The sequence below is a fragment of the Acanthaster planci genome, linkage group LG10, assembly GCF_054643075.1.
Source record: "Acanthaster planci isolate LZ-2023a linkage group LG10, COTS_SCS, whole genome shotgun sequence".
NCBI classification, from domain to species: domain Eukaryota; kingdom Metazoa; phylum Echinodermata; class Asteroidea; order Valvatida; family Acanthasteridae; genus Acanthaster; species Acanthaster planci.
In genome coordinates, this window is record NC_141786.1 from 1664301 (window position 1) to 1683004 (window position 18704).

Consider the following 18704-nt stretch of genomic DNA (forward strand, 5'->3'; position numbering starts at 1 on the left):
AGAAACACAAGACAAGGTTCTCGGTAGTTGAGTTGTGGAGTGTGTATGCCCCAAGCATTACCAAGCAGTACCACATTTGAATACGGTGGAAGGAAACGCTCAGACTTGAACTGCCTAGCCATAGAAAAGGTTTGCCCGTTGTGTCCTGTTGCATACATTGCATATCATATTCATAGGTGATGCCCGTGTTGTCTTCACATTGACGCTTCCCATAGATACTGATCATGAGTCGATAGCCATGTATAGACTTTACCCTGCTGATAGTTGACAAATCTGAGAACGACCACTTACTCTTGTCCCACTAAAGCGGTCAAAACAAAAGGGCGTTTCACCCCTTGTCAGTGTTGGCAATATCCAGTTCTGGTTCGGGTCAAGAGTGCTTGGCTTTTGAAGAGACATCCTGAATTGAATTATAATATACGGGAAACAGCTTGTGTGCAAACTTATATCGAGAAAAATGATAGGAGCTACACCTTATACGGTTGTGAAGATTACGACACTGGTCAATGTTGGGGTGATTATGAAACAAAAAAGTCTGAACACGGTAAAATTTTCTCGACCGCCGCCAGACTTACATACCTAATGTGACCGTAAAACTGTGTGGGGTACAGTGTAATTGGGCACCTGGAATTAGAAGCCATAACTGTGGCGGTACAACGCTCGTGGATAGGTGATACGCGCGCGTTACATTCTTCTTCGACCAATAGGCTATTGTGACTTGCCAAATGTGCGCACGCGCGTCAAGCTGAGGAATGTGCGTGTGAGTGCCTCGACGTCTAATCGGATCAATCCAAACACCATGCATGCCGGGAGCAAAACAAGTTGAAAGTGGTCGATATACCACCGGTCCATCATTGACATCAGTTCACATTTCGTGGTGCTTTTGGTGCATGGAATGTTGCCGAATGTTGCAGTGGTTTTGCATGTAAATTAGATCAAGACGGCAAAGAACGCTAAAAAAGGAGCAAAACTCCTTGCGGATAAGGATAAAAGCAAAACTTCATGTAATAAAGGAAAATGGGTGTACAGCTATATATGTATTGGGTAAACAGTTTTTTAAAGGTCAAAGTCTTTCCCACAAAAATCGCGCGGGTTATCAACACCTCATCGACATTGGGGTCGGAATCAAGCTTATCAACCATTTGAACCTTACACGGAACCATAGACCTGAAGTGCTCTATTATTTCTGCTTGTGCCCAATGTGCTCAGCAATGCCGACGTAAGTTTTCCGTGCACCATACGTGGGAACTGCGCGGGAAGCTTGTTTTTGGTTACATACCGCTCAGTGTTTTATTGAATAATTGCATGCCAATTAAACACAAACAGGATATCCACAATGTCGGCTACGACTTCTCGGAAAACGAAGACAGCCGAAGAGCAAGTGAAGTTAGATCGCATCTTCAACTTCAGGCGCGTGGATGATCACGGGCATCTCTACCGGTCTGCCAGGCAGGATGCCGCCTCGCCGGCCGACATCCAGCATTTACACAACCTAGGCATCCGTACCTACCTCGATCTCCGCACTGGAATCGAGTACCACAATAGCCTGGGTCACAGAAAGAAGCCTATCGACGACCACGTGCAGGTCCTAGAGCCAGTCTTACCAGATGCCGATGTGACGCCTTACCCCACCACTGACTCCATCCCAATGAAGGGTATTAATGTAAAATCCCTGCAGCTTGGTGAGTTATAGGGAAACATGGACCGCCTGACCTGATTTCTGAATCAATCAGATTGGACCTGTTTGAAACCGCCACTCTGCTCCAAGCAACGGTGGATGTGAATGCCAGTTCTTTTCATATTTTGTTTTTTAAATCTAATGTAGTTTCAGGGCTAAATTCGAAGTCTAAGCATGATTTTTTCCCATCATCATAATTCCGCGTTTCTCAGTGTATGTTTATGTTTCTTGAGTGTAACTGCAATTTGAAAAGATTCGTCCAACTACACTAAACTTTAAATCGCAGATAATAACACGCACGTGACCACCAAATTAATAAGTAATACGGGTTCCGTTTAATATAAATGCCATAAACACACAAGCTGCTAATGGGCGTGTAACCAGCTGGTGAATTTCACGAGTTTCCTTTGGTGTTCTTTTTTTTTCAAAATTTCCACCAATGCAGCTTCACTGTTTTTCATTTTCCTCTTTCAGACGGGCTACCCATGGCGAAGCCAAGGCGATACCTCATCAACATGTTTCCTAAGCCCATGGTCCTCGCTGTGTTCAACTCGGTGTCTCTACTCAGGCGCCTGTTGTCTCTGGTGGTGCTCATTGTAGACGTCATCCTGGGTAACCACTACAAATATTTCGTCCGTTGCTTCTCCAAGGAGATCAGTAGCATTGGTTTGGTGGGGAGGTACGTCAGTATACTGGAACACGGAGGCAGACAGTTGTGCTTCAGTAAGTAGACCTATGGCATCACAGTTTGCAACGAGCATTGCACACCATGCAGCTGTAATTGACCACAACATTAAGGCGGTTGCATCACGCGCATGGGCAATATGTTGGCGCACGTTGACTGCCCCTTCGACCAGTACGACGGTGTTTACTTGCCTCAATACACAGTCCTGAAGTTTACGTGCGTGCCTGGCGCTCCGTGGTAATGGCCATCTGGAACTTGTGCTTGGATTGTTTCCAATGTGTTCTCATTTTGTACAAGGTGGCAGCTAGTAAATTTCGTGAGAGATGCAGATTTATACACGTCCCTCTCTGCCACTTGACCACAGTGGCTGCTGGGCCAGGAGACCTCGGCCCCGTTCAGCAATTACTGAACACACCCAAAACCTATCTTTTGGCATGGATTTTTGTCAACATTCTACAAACTCAAAACACTGAGAGAATTCATTGCGATAAGAATGAGTTTCTTTGCAACTTTTCCTAGTTAATTGACTTTAAGAAAAGCTGCAAAAAACGCGTTGCTGTATTGCACACGCAAGCAACCACCCCACTGGATCCCTAAAACCTCTGACGTCCGGAGTTCTACCCCCCCCCAAAAAAAAAACAAAAAAAAAAACAAAAACCCGCATTACACCGGCAATTTTGTGTCAGTGATTTAGATGTAGTGTCCTCAGCCAATTATTCGTCTTAACATCAGACGCACCCTACCACTCAGATTTTCAGACAACGAATCACATGCAATTTTAGGGTGTCGAAAATGCAGTCAACTATTGGCAAGGACGTCAATCTGTTTTGAAAGAGGGGGCGCATAGCCCTTGGCAGAACAAATGCGAGCACGAAGTGCGAAGCCCTGAGTGGCGCGGGGTCAGAGGCCCGCTCAAGGGCCTGGGAAAATTTTGGAAAATAGAAAACTGATGCTCTGTGGCCGGTGTGATCGGAGACAATTTCTGGCTACTTCAGCCATAATTTTTACAAATGCTTTTGCAACATTTGTTTAATTTTCAAGTAATTTTTCTTCTTGGTTTTACATATGTGTATAGGGATACATTTTCATTTAGGTTAAATTCGGGAAAAAACGGGGGAGGGTGGGGAAATTCATATAGTATCGCCCAATTGAAAGTACGGGGGACATGTCCCCCGTCCCCACAATCCTCCACCAATTGACGCCCGTACATATTGGACTTCTAAATTTCAATTTTTCCTCGAGTAAAAAAGGCTCACAATTTCGGTGACACGTTGGGCGAAATTTGGCAGAAACCCGAATGTTTACAGTAACAGCGATGGGGCCTGACTCGTTGCTTTCGATCACAACGTCGCAGACGGAGGCTATATCTTGTTCCCTGTGACTTTCAACAGTTCTACACACGCTGACCGACCCGGAGAATCTCCCCGCGTTGATATGCTGCGCTCACGGCAAAGATCGGACTGGTCTCGTGACGGCTATGGTGCTTACTATACTGGGCAAGTCAGACGAGTACATAGCCCAGGACTACGCCCGTTCAGAGGTACACACTTCCCAGAAATTTTACCCACATGAAGTATTTTCTGATGAGACGAAGTACGAACAGGAACGGTCGAGTGATTGTTACCAAAACGTAAATGACTCCATGATGAAGGCTTAGCAAAGAATTAATGCAAACTTGTAATTATAATTTCGTTTTACTTTTCTGTTGTGATATTTTCCCCTTTTTAACCTGTGCATTTATCCCCACACAACAAATGAAGTTGTCAAAAGTATCACCTGTATGTGCTTCCAATGGCACCTTCTCACTATCTCATACCCCGCATTGTCGATCTTTAGCTAATTATGTCTATGAGGAAAACCCAACCCACCCATTCATCCTGAAAATAAACTGAATGTGTGTGATTGCAGGAAGGCTTAAGACCTATCCAGGAATCAGTCAGAGAGGAGACATCACTGAAGTACAACGTGGATGACTCATTCGCTTGGGCTAAGAAAGAGACTATGATGGAAGTACTTCGCATACTCAGGGAAAGGTAATCAGACGGGTGTTTCTTTTGTTTCTGCAGGTGTTTAGGGGGTTTTTCACAAGGCTTCGTACCCTGCTGAGTGAGTGATGCCAAATACACAGATGTGTTATGTTGTGTTATATTTTCGTCATCGCTACATCTCTTATGGAAAGAGTTCCATTCCTGGGCATCACGACACACGCAGACACTGACTACAAAACCTAAATGAAACTGGTTTGCCGCTAATCTTGCAAACGGTCTGGTGCCTGATCTTGTGTCTATACTACACCAATGGTGCATTTAGTCAACAGGTCAACTACAAAACTGTCATAAACTGTTTCCTAGCACAAGCTAGGTGTAAAATAGGCACGGTTTCAACCTCTCACCGTTATTGTCTGTTCATATTTTGACGTTTTTCTGCAGATATGGGTCAGTGGAGGACTTTCTGGAATCGAGAGGATTCACCAAGGAGGACCAAAAAAAACTATGTCATGTCTTATCTTAGAAACACTCCTCTTCACTGTGACTAACATGTAGCAATATTTAATCCCTTTATATCAATTATGTCAATTGCAGATTATCAATTTCTTTTGAACTGTTGTACCATCAATATTCACACACACACGCAACATTCTAAGAAAAACGTCACGGGGGATATGAAAGCAAGACGTGTATTTAGACCATCTTTAATAAAGACCGAGAAAATTCATCATTTTCAATGTCGCCCATAACGATTTAAACCGTACCCTAGCCTCCTGGTGTGCACCAGTTTGGAGATGCTGAATGCACTGACAAAATGCTTCAACTGCTTTTTTTAATCTGTAAACTGAAAGACAAATCCAAATGAATGTTCTTGTTGTGGACATTACTCCAAAAAACATCATAATATGGAGTAATACAAATATATAAACCTTGAATTTATACATGTCCTGGAGGTACCTTTCAACAAACATTGATGGAAAGCGCAGTATAACAGTTCGAATTTACAAAGACAGTCGGTCTGAAAGCTTCTAGACAAATCCACTGACCTTGGTAAGGCTATCATGGTCACTGTGATATTTACTGTAAGAAGCCATTGGTCTGAGACAGTTGATCCATACAAGTACCACCACAGTACTTTCTCCCATCAAAAGGACCGCTGGGCATGTCCACTGACATGATGCAAGATTTGTCCAATAGTGTGTTAGTTTGGATGGAACGCAAGAAACGTTTGATCGACTACTGTCCATTTCAGTTCATAAAGTGTGAATGGAAAATATAAAATGAGTAATCCAAATGTAGCTCCTAACAGTGTTTTAAAATTCATATCAAAATTGGAGGGTTGGGGATTTTAGTTATAAAAGTACAGGCAAAAAATGTACAAATCTTGACAAACTGTTCTTTACCCTTACTCCAACATTCAACATGTTCAAGCTCTTCCCCTGATCACAAGTAGATTTTTTTCACACACAAGGCTCACCAAGGGGTTCCACTTGTTTTCAACGCCATCTACGGCCACAGTCTCAGCTAAAAAGGCAAACTTAACCTTCTCTGGTATTCTCAGGCAGCTTCACATTCTCTTTGCTCTTTGTTCACGGCCAGTCATGCGGCATTGAATCTTCAGAGCTTCTTAATACCAGGGTTGCACTCAGGATGTTTTATTTATTAACTGTAACATTTCACCAGAACAGAATACCACTTTCACAGTTTCCTATGTCACCAATCAACCTGTTTCTTGGTATTACCCCATATATATGCCCAAGTAATAGAGAGAATGCTTGACCAAATGGAGTGTAACAATCTCTTCGTGGTCTCGCCAATGAAGTTGCCGACCGACTCCATGGCTGTTGACTTACTGTTTGACATATTTCATGCAGGAATGAAGAATACCGATGCCACCCAGTTCTCTTAACCTTTCTAGATGCCTGGTGATTAAAGAAAAGAGAGAACTACAAAGAGTCAGAATCACTGTTTGCTGTTACGAAATTTTGAAATTGCTTTAAAGGTAAAAGCAAAAGTGTTACAAGCAATCATGAACCTTCCAGCCCAAGTTCAGTCAAGTCTTTCATGAGCTGCTCACTGCATTTTCAGCATTTGCCTTTGCATCATCCAACGAGCAAGACAGTGACAATCTAGCTACAGACACCTGATTATCAAGACAAGACCTGTCAGTCTTAGGTGGCATGCTACAAAGTACGTGAATAAACTATGACTGATCCAATTTCCCGTGATCGTGCTAGGTTTTTGAAGTTGAGCATTCCCCCTACTTATTCATCTGTGAGGCGGCTTCTGTTTAGGGACCACCTCAGGCTTTTTTTTGTGTGTGTCTTCAATTCTATCACTTCCACACTTAGATACATGTAGTCAAAATGGAAGGAAAAACAAAAACAGCTATTTTGAAATTGATCAGTTTGAAATCTTCTTTTCCAAATTAAGTTTGAAATCATTCAGAATGATAAGGAGGGACACAGGATAAATGATCGATTTATTTCAGGGAAAAAATTTGGGGTAATTACATGTATACACTGTACCATTAGACGATACACACTTTGTAATCACTTTTGCTTTAGGCGCTAGAATTTTGGCAAAATTGGGTTGACCACCTCACGCATATCAGTACCCTGGGGGAAACTCAGGGGTGAAGGGTTATTTCATTTCTGAAAGTTACTTGAAAATAGCTCATGGAAACGAGAGATATTGTGTTGATTGACTGTTGATTCACCTGTCGTCTGTCGTGGCCAGTTTGGCCAGTGCAATAGCACAGTTCTCCTTCACTGCCTCGCTCGTTGTGTCTGTCTTAGACAGCAGGGTCTTGATGATGTCTGTGCTGATGAGAGATCCACTGAGCCCTGGTACCTGGGTACAGTGCCCAATAATCAGGGCAGCGTTGGCGATGGTAATGCTGTTCTCTCCCTTCAACAGCTCACAAATGACCTTCAGTTCTGGGGTAATTGGATACTAAAATAAGATATCAAGCCAATTCTAACTTCATTTCAGGTTTCCTAGTTATTGCTAAAGTTTTCTGCTAGATTCAGCACCTGAAACCTTCATCCAGGGCCTATAAAAACGATACCATTAAGAAATGGAGTTCCTCTGTTTATTGTGAATACTGCAACCTAATCTCTTTCAAAGTCTATAAAGTTGAAGCAGACGAAGGTGAGATACAGTCGAACCATGTTAATAGGAGATCCTTCAGACCTGGCAGAGTACCTTGTTATCACAGGAACCTTGGATTTCCAGGAATAAAAACAATGAAAAACAAAGGACAGGGACCTAAAACTTCCTTGTTATAAGCAGAATCTTGTGCAAACTGCTCTTATTAACGAGGTTGGACTGTACATGTTTCCAAATTCATAGGACATGCCATATACACAGATCACAGCATTACCTTTATCTACTCTCACAAGTTCCTTCCTTGCTATCTCACTTCTCTGTGTCAGTACAGCTAGACACTTAGAAGCATACTGGCTACACCTGTCTCCATCAATCTGGCCAAACGAACAAAGGTGATTATAACGAAGCAGGTGCATCACTGAGACTTAGTTTTTATGTGGGAGTGAGACATCATTATCATGAGATGTCTTCAAATCCCATAACAGAATGAAATACACATGGGTCCTCAACTGCTATTAATCCTATTGTATATAGATTCAGTCTCAGATCGTCACTTGTGTATGTGTCAATCTGAGCTCTGTACTTAGTTGCCAGCACTCCACTGGTGTTGTATTCCCATTTTTTTGTGCAGGCGTACACTTGTGTTAAATGCCTCTTGGGCCAATTGGTGTCTCTATGGCAAAACTGCTTGTGTGCATGTCTTGAGCTTACGTGCTTGAGTTTGGTACCACCAGTTATGGCACCCCCTTGCCGACATTGAAATCCTGCCTTATATGACACTTGAGTTTGACTGGAAAGGTAGCCGAGTCAAATGTGATGTGTGAAGAGGAAGGGTGAACATATTTTAACGCTGACAAAGTTCACTGCAAATGGTAGACGACTTGCTGTCGAATACTGAACTGTTCAGCTCCAGTTATTATCATGGTTATTATTTATTTCTGGTAATGAAACCAAGGCTTCCTCAAAAGTGCCCTAGGCACTGTAGCTTGCAAGCCTGAAGAAACCTGCAGAGAGGAGACAGTGAGAAGCAGTTACAGTTTTAGAGGTGGGAGGAAAACCCCAGAGGAGTATTCTGGGTTAACCCCACGGAATAAGGTAGGGACTGAAACCGAATCCACATGTGGACTCAGCAGGGAATCGAACCCAGGACTGCAGAGGTGGAAGGTGAGGAAAGAATCACTACGCCAACCTGACTCCAAGTTCTTGTAACATCATCACAATAGCCCATTAATAATACGATGATCATGTTTACCTTCATCACGTGGACAATTTTCGGAATAACATTTTGTTTGGTCACATCCACTGCACTCTCGCTGGTGTTGGCTAACGTTCGGCTGAGCAAGCCAATGGCTCTCTGAAAATGAATGAGGCGTGTTGGACATGTAAGCAAGAAACCTGATCAACTTCAGCATCTGGAAAATGCCAATTTTTTCTATTAATTCGGGTGACAGGTCCAAAAGGGTTGCTTTTCTTGACCCCGTCACACCTGTCCTGTGGTAATTTGATATGACACTAAGAATTCTTCAGATGTGACAGGAACATCAAAATAAAATTGACCCCAAATTTGTAGAACGACCCAAAAGTTAATCCTGCATGGCACTACACTCACTGATGTGATTTTTGATAAGCTTTATAGCTTACAATACAAATGTCACGCTCGCAAACTGCGGTTTCTGCTACTAAAAAATAAAGTGAAATTGGGAAATAGCCGAGGGATGGCTTCAAGCAAGCTGGTCAGTTGAGTAGTTGAGATTTCAGCGCATGGCCATAGTGAACAAGCTGGTCAATTGTGTCTCTCTTCTGTAGGCGGCAAAACCCCAAATAAGTACTTATGAGTACTTATGAAAACTCATTAGTACTTATGAAAACTTGAGAGTAAAGTACTCAACTCCAACACTGTCCCTTATTACCTGTCTCAATTCCTCATTGTCACTTTCCAGTAATTGCATCATCATCACAAAGATTGATTTCAGCTCCTTCTGATATCCCTCAGAGGGACAGCTCTCAGCAAAGACGTTTATCAAGAGACTGATCAGATCAGTGAGAATCCTCTCCATGGAAGGCGTGGATTGCTTCTTGGAGAATCTCTCCTGAGAAGACACAGTACCATCGGTCATGCAAAGTCATTCAATATTTATTTTCACAAAGAGCCTAATCAGAATGAACTTGGTTCAGGCAGGTTGTGAATAACATCAGGAAAATCTGCATCCCCTTTGACATGAACACCCATGGTGCATGCACAACATTCAAAAACAGACTCTAGGTGCAAAAAACTAAAACCCAACAATGATCAAGTGAACCTTCAATATAACTCCCATACTGTGCATACTATTCCATACTCTGCTAGGATTGGTTCCTCAACATTGTGCACTAAACCACAGCAGCCAATAGACCTCATAAAAACTATTTTATAGTACATGCTTTCCTAAAGTGTTCAGAGTACACTGAACCTCAACTGGCTCCATGGAGAGTGTTCAGAGTACGCTGAACCTCAACTGGCTCCATAGGAAAGTGTTCAGAGTACCTCAACTGGCTCCATAGGAAAGTGTTCAGAGTACCTCAACTGGCTCCATAGGAAAGTGTTCAGAGTACCTCAACTGGCGCCATAGGAAAGTGTTCAGAGTACCTCAACTGGCGCCATAGGAAAGTGTTCAGAGTACCTCAACTGGCTCCATAGGAAAGTGTTCAGAGTACACTGAACCTCAACTGGCTCCATAGGAAAGTGTTCAGAGTACACTGAACCTCAACTGGCTCCATAGGAAAGTGTTCAGAGTACACTGAACCTCAACTGGCTCCATAGGAAGTGTTCAGAGTACACTGAACCTCAACTGGCTCCATAGGAAAGTGTTCAGACTACACTGAACCTCAACTGGCTCCATAGGAAAGTGTACATGTAAACTGAGTGACATCATCAGGACATAGGCCTATCCTACAGGGCATCAGAGGTTTTAAGGAGTGAGTCCTATAAATGATCAGTCTGTCCAGGGACACCATTGACAATCTAATCTATGATGTCTTACCATTGTTCCCACGACAGCTGCTATAACTCCCTTTGTTTTCATCCGATTTCTTACATATTTCTCTCTGGTCAAGGTGAACATTGAGCGTATACTTTCAAGTAATACAGACTGCTGAATCTTGGAGTTCCTCAACTGAGATGTTTGGAAAGGAAAAAATGTTTTCACAACTGATTAGTTTTAATTAGAATTATAATCTTCCTATCTTAAAATAATTTTATCCATGAAAGACCAAGTCGGAAAATATAAATAATAAGTCAGTTAATGATCATGGCTTGTTCCGTACTTGCAAGGATCGAGGAGCAGGATCTATTTTCTGCAGTCAATACCATTTGTTTTTTTCCCAGGTAATAAGAAAAATCCAATTTCAAATTTAACGATCCTCATACCAGAAGGTTTTCAAAAGCAGAATTCAACTCTTGAAACTCCCCAACTGTGGCTGAGAATCTGGCAACAAACCTGCAATTTACAGAAGACGCAAGAGAAGTTGTGGTTACATCATTTTGAAATCCTTCCAAACACTATGTGAGTTCAGTCATGTGGATGCTTTATGTTCAATTTAAACAGGAGAATGAGCCATTCCGTATTCAAACAGCACCTGCCCAAAAAGAACTACATGCAACCATGATGAGGTCTGCCCTATCAGCTCTGCCAATGCCAACTCCCACATGTTGTAAATTTGTTCTTGAATGACCTTCCCTGTTTGAAATACAAAACTTGTTCAATCTGGCTTTGTTATAACTGCATGAAAAGAGTGTTCATTCATGCATGTAAAAACAGAGCCCTTATCATCCAACTTATAAACAGAATGAAACGATTGAGAACGAAGGTCTTTTGAGATGCTCAGTGGAGCAATCATTGTAGTCCTGTGTGACTGGTATACTACTCTTTGTGTCACATTTGAGCTATGAGTATGCTAAAAAATCTTCCACTGGAGCTGTACAAAAGAACTCTCGGTGTCAAGCCTGTGCTGCAGGAACCAGAATGGTTCCCCACCTCCTTTCACTGTGTACTGCAGAGGAATGACAGGGCTCAGACTGTCTTTTTTTTAATGTATATTAACAGCTTCTTTGTCCTGACAACTATTCCATAACCTCCTTGGCTCACTTTGAAGAATCTGAAAAGGTTGGGGTCCAAGACAAGGACGAGAGCTACCATTCAGAAAGACACTACTTACCGGTCACTCTGTATGAGATGACCAAGAACGTCAGCGGCTAAAGGACTGATGGAGTCTGCCCGTGGATCACGCAGGAAAGTCAGCAGACTAGTCAGTAACCTGATGATAAGACCATCAATAACAAGTAGAGGATATTAAGTTGAAAAGACGCATGCAATTTATCCACAGAGGCCATATACACAAACATCTTTTCACACTAAACAAGTGCATTAACATTCATGAATCCATGCGGGCTATTGCATTAAATACAACGGATGATTGGACCAATCCTGCAGTAGATAAGATTCCTCCATTTTTGGACCTGGTACAACTACCCCAGACATGCCAGAAAATTAACAAAGATACGTGCAACCGTGCTACTGGTTTTTAACAGATGGCTAGCAGATGGAGTTCATGTACACAAAGGGCATTCATGGGTTGAGCCGATACAGCAGAAATGCAGAATGACTTATACTTCCATGTCACATGTCTACATGTACCTAAACACATTAATGTGTTGCAACAGTGCACAGCATCCCCTTGGGTTCCTGAACACCGTGTAAAGCAGACAAACACATCGAGACTGGATCTCACTGGAAGCACTGCTCAGAATATTGACGAGCAGAGAAGGCGTAGTTGGGACATTTATAAGGTGGACAATATTTTCTTCTGCAACAGATGAAAATGATGTATGAGAATTACTTGTTAAATACTTTTACGAATATCAAATTTCAACCCACTAAAACTTCTTTACAAAGAGAGTCTAACAAGATCTGTGCCTGATTTTCATCATCTCTAATACATTCCTCCTTAGAAACCATTACTCAGGGGGCATGACACTCACAGGCAGGAGGTAGGTTTGCATTGTATTCCCCTCAGAGTAATGAGGTGCGTTGACTTGTCAAAGGAAGTGCATGTTGCAAGAATGCAGGCATGGGTTGCCACAGCAGTAATTGGGTCTCCTCAGATTAGTACGCCTAAAGTTGAGGTTGATTGAGTGGGTAACCATAAGGAATTCAAATGGTGCTTTCAGACAAGGATATATAATGTGAAGAGTGTACGTATTTTAGTTGAGTGTGGTTTGTGTTCTCTTCTACCAAATGAGCTCTCGTCACTTTCTGTCTGCAACCTCCTCGTTTGTCAGTGTCTTTGTCCAAGAGAAGCTCATCATCAGGAATGAATATTTTTTTCGTAAGGGAACGTATTTATCACAACTTCATCCTCCAAAAATGAAAACTGACAAGCATAGGTCAAGCTGTCAACCTCACATGCAAATAAATACATACATCAGAATGCTAGAAAAAAAGATATATCACACTGCTCTACCATTATCCTTCACAGCTGTGCTCAAAAGGTCAAAGGTTGAACAAAGAAGGTCCTGGACGTCAGATTTCCGATCCTTGCCAGCTGCTGCATCGTCAAGACTTCTGCACAATCAATATTGTTGAACAGGATTGGGTTACACCATTGTGCAAGTCGAATAAATCAATGTAGTCTGCCCGAAACTAAATATAGTCAAGAATGGCCGTTTTGACAGGAGTGACTAACATGATAGTCAGCAAGTTTTCCAATGAAATGCTCATTACATGATTAAACAGTGGTAGTAAACATTCTTTGTTCAGATTCTTTGGCATGATGATGTAGGGCCCTGCACTTCTATCTATCCATGAAGTCCATTGACAAAATTACATCCATAATTTCACATCTGTCTGTTTGAATGCAAATTACATCCAAGGGTTTTTACAAAGAAAACACTATCTGCCCATGTGATTTCTCAGAGTGTTGGTACTTTGCTCGTAAGCAAAATTAGGCCGCCCACTTACTGTTGGATAACTGAGTGATCTGTGAGGAGGTCAAATCCACCAAAACTTCTAAACTGTGCACGAGATGCATCTGAAAATGTAATCATAAATAAATAATGGGAAGTCCGCTGCATGACCTTATGTTGTTGAAGTTAAGAGCAGGGTTTGACATACGCTATACAATAATCGGTTTTGAAAATAAAGATATTTGGTAATTTCGTAAGTTTTTGGTGATGCAAGTTTGTAGCTTTCACAGCATTTGACTAATAAGAGTTTATGAGTTGAGTTTTTACTTTTATCTCAAAGCGCATTATTTATGTCAGTTCGGTTAACAAGGAAAATGGATAATTTTAAGTTTTAAATCACATGTACATGTATTTGCTTCATCCAAATATATTACACAAGCATTCATCCTACCGTCATTGAGAGTGAAGCTGAGAACACGCATTCCACCAGCATAGTAGGGTATCGGATGGTTTGATTGGTTGAGCTTCATGACTGTCTCATGAACACCTGTCGCCCTAATGTCTCCCTCACTGAAAAGCTTCTCAGCTTCCATGTTTGACCTGGCTGTGGACTCGGCCAAATTCACAGCTGCGATGTAGTCTGGAAAGGTGGGAATACCAGCATATTTTAGGAAAGGCTAGGGCAACGTGCCATGGCTTGACAAATTTACGAACTCTGCTCATATTTCTGAAATTCTTCACTTTCAGTGTTGCTAGCACATGCTATAAGCAACAAATCCATGTTAATGGATGTGCAGAACTATCCCTCGCTGGGAGAGTCTGCTTATAGTTCTGCCTTATTGTTCTTAACAAGTGATCAATGATCGCCCTTGCTGGCAAAAGAAAGACAGATGGTACCAAGTTTTCAAACCGGGTTCTTGCATGCGTTCGGCTTGCATGCAAAGACCATACATTCCAGACTAAATTTGTTGTACGTACTCAGCGTGAAATGCGCATAAACTTGCGCTCTTATGTGGTGAGTGCGTACCAAAGAACAGTCAATTTCATTTTGAAACAGGCCCTCTTTTGTTTCTGTCCCGGAGCTGATATTGATCCTTCTAACTGGACACATTATTAAGTGTCATTGATTTGCTGTGCAACCAAAAGTGCCAGAGTTTCATAGGTACACCCCTGCTGAACCACCCTCCATGAGTCTAGCTTTGCCCATCGATTCATGAATTCAAGTCCAGCATACTTTGTGCTCATTTCTCAATTAGGTACCCATGGTAAGGCTCCCTCTGTTGTCTTGCAGAGAGCCACTAGCCCTGGCATTCAACTCTGACACTACCGGGGCTCTGAAAATGTTGCTGCTCTACTACGATGCTTTGTGAAAGTGAAGGAGACTTGAGTAATTGGCACCAACATCTGTGCTTTAAGAACCCAGCACTTCAACCTTGAACTCTGTACACTGCCTGCATTACCAAAGCCATCATGGAGTATTCTTGCTGTAAGATCTCAGGGAGAAAAAACCTGATACGTAGAGGGAATTACACGACGCTACCAGTTCAAAGGCCCACCTGTCACCATTCTCTCATGTTTCTGATCAATCTTCCTAATTTCTTGGAACGTCTTGATGGCAGTCTCGTAATCCTCTAGACCTTGCTGGGCCCTGCCAAGGTGGACCAAGGCTTTAACATTCTCAGGTTCTAGCTGCAAAGCTGTCTGGCAATCTTCAATAGCCTCTGGGAACTTCTCCAATTTGATGTAAGCCTAAGACAGAGACAGGAAAAATATGGGAACGAGCAAATCCACATTGGGAACCTTGTCAGAATCTGCTCCGTAATTCTAACAAACAACAACATTTTCACGAATGAATATACTTGTAAATCAAGTTCCAGCATTAAAATGGTGGATTATCATGCTCATGATGTTGCTTCAAAAGCCCCACAAACTTTTGCCTTTTACTTCTGTGAATTTACAGAAAAGTAATACTTTTGAAGGCATTTTGTTTTTAATTTGGTACTCAAACTGGTCAACTCTATAAAATGCTTAGCACCGCACTTTTATTTACATGAAGTGAGCAAATTCTAAACACTAATTTCAAACTTCATGAACTCATGTTCTATTTCTCACTTTGTACAAAGTTGTTCAAGAAGCTTTCCTTGAGATTTTAGCCGTATTGCCTTTGGTGGATTTGTTACAAATGGTGGTAAATTATCAGAAATGTAAATGAAAACAAAGAACTGAAGAACTGTAATTTCACAAGGACAACAGGAGCAAATGTAAAATTTTGTAAAGCTTCAACATTTATATCCAATGGTTCAGGACTTTGCAGAGGTGATGTAAAATCTAGAGATATTTTGCGAGACCACAGTCATGTAAAAGGTGGCTTGGAATTTTGATAAATCCATCCAAAATTTAATATACCCCTGTCCTTTTCCATTTCTTTTCTTAACAAATATCCTGCAAGATGATTTATTATTATTTTTGCTTCTGCGTCTAGCAATGTAAGTCATGCACACAAATGTAAAATGTTAAAAGAAAAAAAGGAGGCTTTATTAGGAATGACGTTTCACTCCAGTTTCTGATATGTTCCATTAGAATGCCGTAGTGATATTATTTCCAACCAGAAAGTATAGAGCACAAAAATGAAGTACGCGCACATGTTCACATGCCGGTTCTCGCGCTAATGCCTTTTACCAGCCACATAACTGTGCACATGACATATTCACATATTTACTTTAAACTGTTCTACAGATACATGTACATGTGAATATTTGTCATGTTTGTTATGCTTTCTATGTCTGGCAAACATGCAAGTCTACTTTTGAGCTATCCTCGTTTTTTAGCAGCAAGTAACCTGTGCTCTGTTGGTGTACAAGATAACAAAATCCTTAAGTCCGTCCAGGCCTTCGGTGTACAGCTCAACTGCCCGAGTATAGTTGCCCGTCTGGAATTCCTGGTTGCCCTGGTCTTTCAACACCGTCGCCTCTGCTTTCTGTTTCCTGCGTTTCTCAGCACGCTGATTTGCATCTGCTTCTAAGGCTTTCATAAAATCATCTAGAATAAAATAGGCCAGGTTTTTAAGGTAGTGTGTATGTTTGCAACACTGCTCTTCTTTATGGGGAGGGCAATATTATGAAAACATTAGTCTTCGTTCCAGGTGTGCTTCCAAACAAAGTTTAAACTTCAAGCAAACTCTCTACCTCATTCAAGGAGTGCAATGATTCATGAATCAGATACATTGCTTGTGTGTTAAGTACCAGCAACAGGAGTACAGTCAAACAGCGGTGTCTTCTAAGCGAGACATACTGGTATTGTATGCCTGCTTTTCCTGTAGCTTAAAGCCATTTCACACTGTTTTTGCAGCAAGATTAAAAAACTGACAAGTCACTTCAAACTTTCAGTTTCTGATCAAAGACGAGAGATTTCAGACAAATCTTCAACGGTCAGAGTTTGATTCCCTTGAAAGACCAGAATACTGGACCAACATGTATTTATGCCTGCTTTACTGTGGATGTCAACTCCTAGAATGACTCTCCTCATGCATATACATATACGTGTCTGGCTCCTTTTGTGTCAGTACATTACCCACCTGGTGTTTGGCTTTGTGAAGGTCCTACACTCCTCTGACTAGTCTGTAAAAATCAAACAAAACAACTCATCCTTAGCAATTGAGGTGACTGAATTAATTAAAGTAACGTGGTGAGTTGACAAAGTTAATAGAATTGTGCATGATAACCTGTTTAGTGACTCAGTGTCTGCTCTGTTTCTCCATCTCTTTTGCTTTGTTTTAATTAATTTAATTTTTGTCATGTGACTTTTTACGGCCTTTCTGGGAGGTGAAATCAAATGTTAGAGCACTTTACCTGCTTTTGGAAGTAAGGGGAATTAAAGAGATTAAAAAGTAATGCCTCTTTACAATTATTAAAAAACAAAAAATCTTTTGGGGACGGGCCATGGCCCCCCATTGGCCCCCTCCGGATCCCCTTGGGTCTACTGTATGACAGTTACTGACTAAAGATGTGGTAATTAGGCATTACACTGGCATCTTTGAAGGCTGCTCGGTTGATCACTGTCCTATCAACTGGTTCCTTCTGTCGTCGCACTCCATCTGAACTGCCTGCTGAGGAAAGACTACCCTCTGTCTGTTTGTCAGGTACGGCATCACTCTTCACGATGGATTCTAAGGAAAGGAAAGAGTGCTTCAATCATGTCCATCAATGCAAAACAGTCGTCTGCTCAGAGGATTTGCTAGCTTCTCTGGGGAAAGGTAACTGTGGATGTCCATGTCCGGTTGAGAGAGACAGTTACTGTACTGGTAAGGTCCCCCCCCAAAAACTACTCGGTCTCTGGTCACACCATGGAGGAAGGACACAGAAAGAGTTTGAACTGCCCAGGCTGTATGTGTTCCTTCCTCCATGGTAACATCTTCATCAGCTATGTCGGGAGGGAGTGCAATTAATGTGGGCGAGAATCAAGATTGCGCTATAAATTATAGTACACATGTAGGGGGCCGATAACGTTGTCATGATGGTTATATAATCATGTATGTAAGATGTGGCCTAGGCCTAAAATGGTAATAACCTAGGATGAAAACGTATGACTTAGTCGAAAAATCCAAATACAGGAGTGCAGCACTCTGATTAATAGGCCTGCAGTAAAATAAGGAATACTTAAAACCTACCTAATTCATTCACACGACATAAGAAGTCCTCGAGTTCTGGATCGTTCAAGTCGCCCGCCATATTTGTTTACTGTTGCCGCGGGCGAGGGCTGGTGCACGTACGCAGGTGCGCAATGATAAATGTGCTTGACGTTTCAGTATCGACTCTACTACTTGAAATCGAATATCATTCACTTTTTCTACAGGTCAACTTCAGCTAGCCTCATTTTGAGTCTGACGTTCAAGTCTTGACAGTATTAAAATTCCATCTTCTAAACCTTTAACAAAAAATTTTAATTTCTGCTTTTTTAAACGAGTCTTTTTCATATGGCAAAGGGAAAAGCATTTTGTTGAAGGTTTAGAAAAACAAAAAACAGCATTTTTTTCGCGCAGAATTACCTCCATTCACAAAAAAACAAATTTGAAAACCAAACAGAATGACCTCCATTCACAAGAAAACAAATTTGAAAACCCCACAGAATGACCTCCATTCACAAAAAAACAAATTTGAAAACCCCACAGAATGACCTCCATTCACAAAAAAACAAATTTGAAAACCCCACAGAAGGACCTCCATTCACAAAAAAAACAAATTTGAAAACCCCACAGAATGACCTCCATTCACAAAAAAACAAATTTGAAAACCCCACAGAAGG

At 41.6% G+C, this 18704-nt stretch overlaps 2 protein-coding genes across 3 annotated transcripts; one reads left to right on the forward strand and one right to left on the reverse strand.

Annotated features, from left to right (window-relative positions):
• Nucleotides 1–10: 10 nt before the first annotated feature.
• On the forward strand, nt 11–5649 carry LOC110983526 (uncharacterized). Its single transcript, XM_022242836.2, has 5 exons — nt 11–1682; nt 2153–2401; nt 3755–3903; nt 4272–4396; nt 4793–5649. Exons 1-5 carry the CDS (start codon nt 1337–1339, stop codon nt 4872–4874), a joined length of 951 nt encoding a protein of 316 aa, XP_022098528.2. The 5' UTR covers nt 11–1336; the 3' UTR covers nt 4875–5649.
• On the reverse strand, nt 5040–18195 carry ttc12 (tetratricopeptide repeat domain 12). Of its 2 annotated transcripts, XM_022242834.2 has the most exons (17): nt 18070–18195; nt 17426–17568; nt 16978–17020; nt 16243–16442; nt 14960–15152; nt 13855–14043; nt 13459–13528; nt 12962–13062; nt 12136–12304; nt 11657–11755; nt 10869–10938; nt 10483–10614; nt 9373–9552; nt 8715–8816; nt 7737–7836; nt 7071–7290; nt 5040–6273 (listed from the first exon to the last, which is right to left on the reverse strand). In XM_022242834.2, the coding sequence occupies exons 1-17, from the start codon at nt 18128–18130 to the stop codon at nt 6201–6203; spliced, it is 2145 nt and encodes a 714-aa protein (XP_022098526.2). In that variant the 5' UTR covers nt 18131–18195; the 3' UTR covers nt 5040–6200. The 2 variants fall into 2 exon arrangements, with proteins under 2 accessions (XP_022098526.2, XP_086998379.1); XM_087142253.1 differs by lacking the exon at nt 5040–6273 and having other exon boundaries at nt 7123–7306.
• Between the last annotated feature and the right edge of the window lie 509 nt (nt 18196–18704).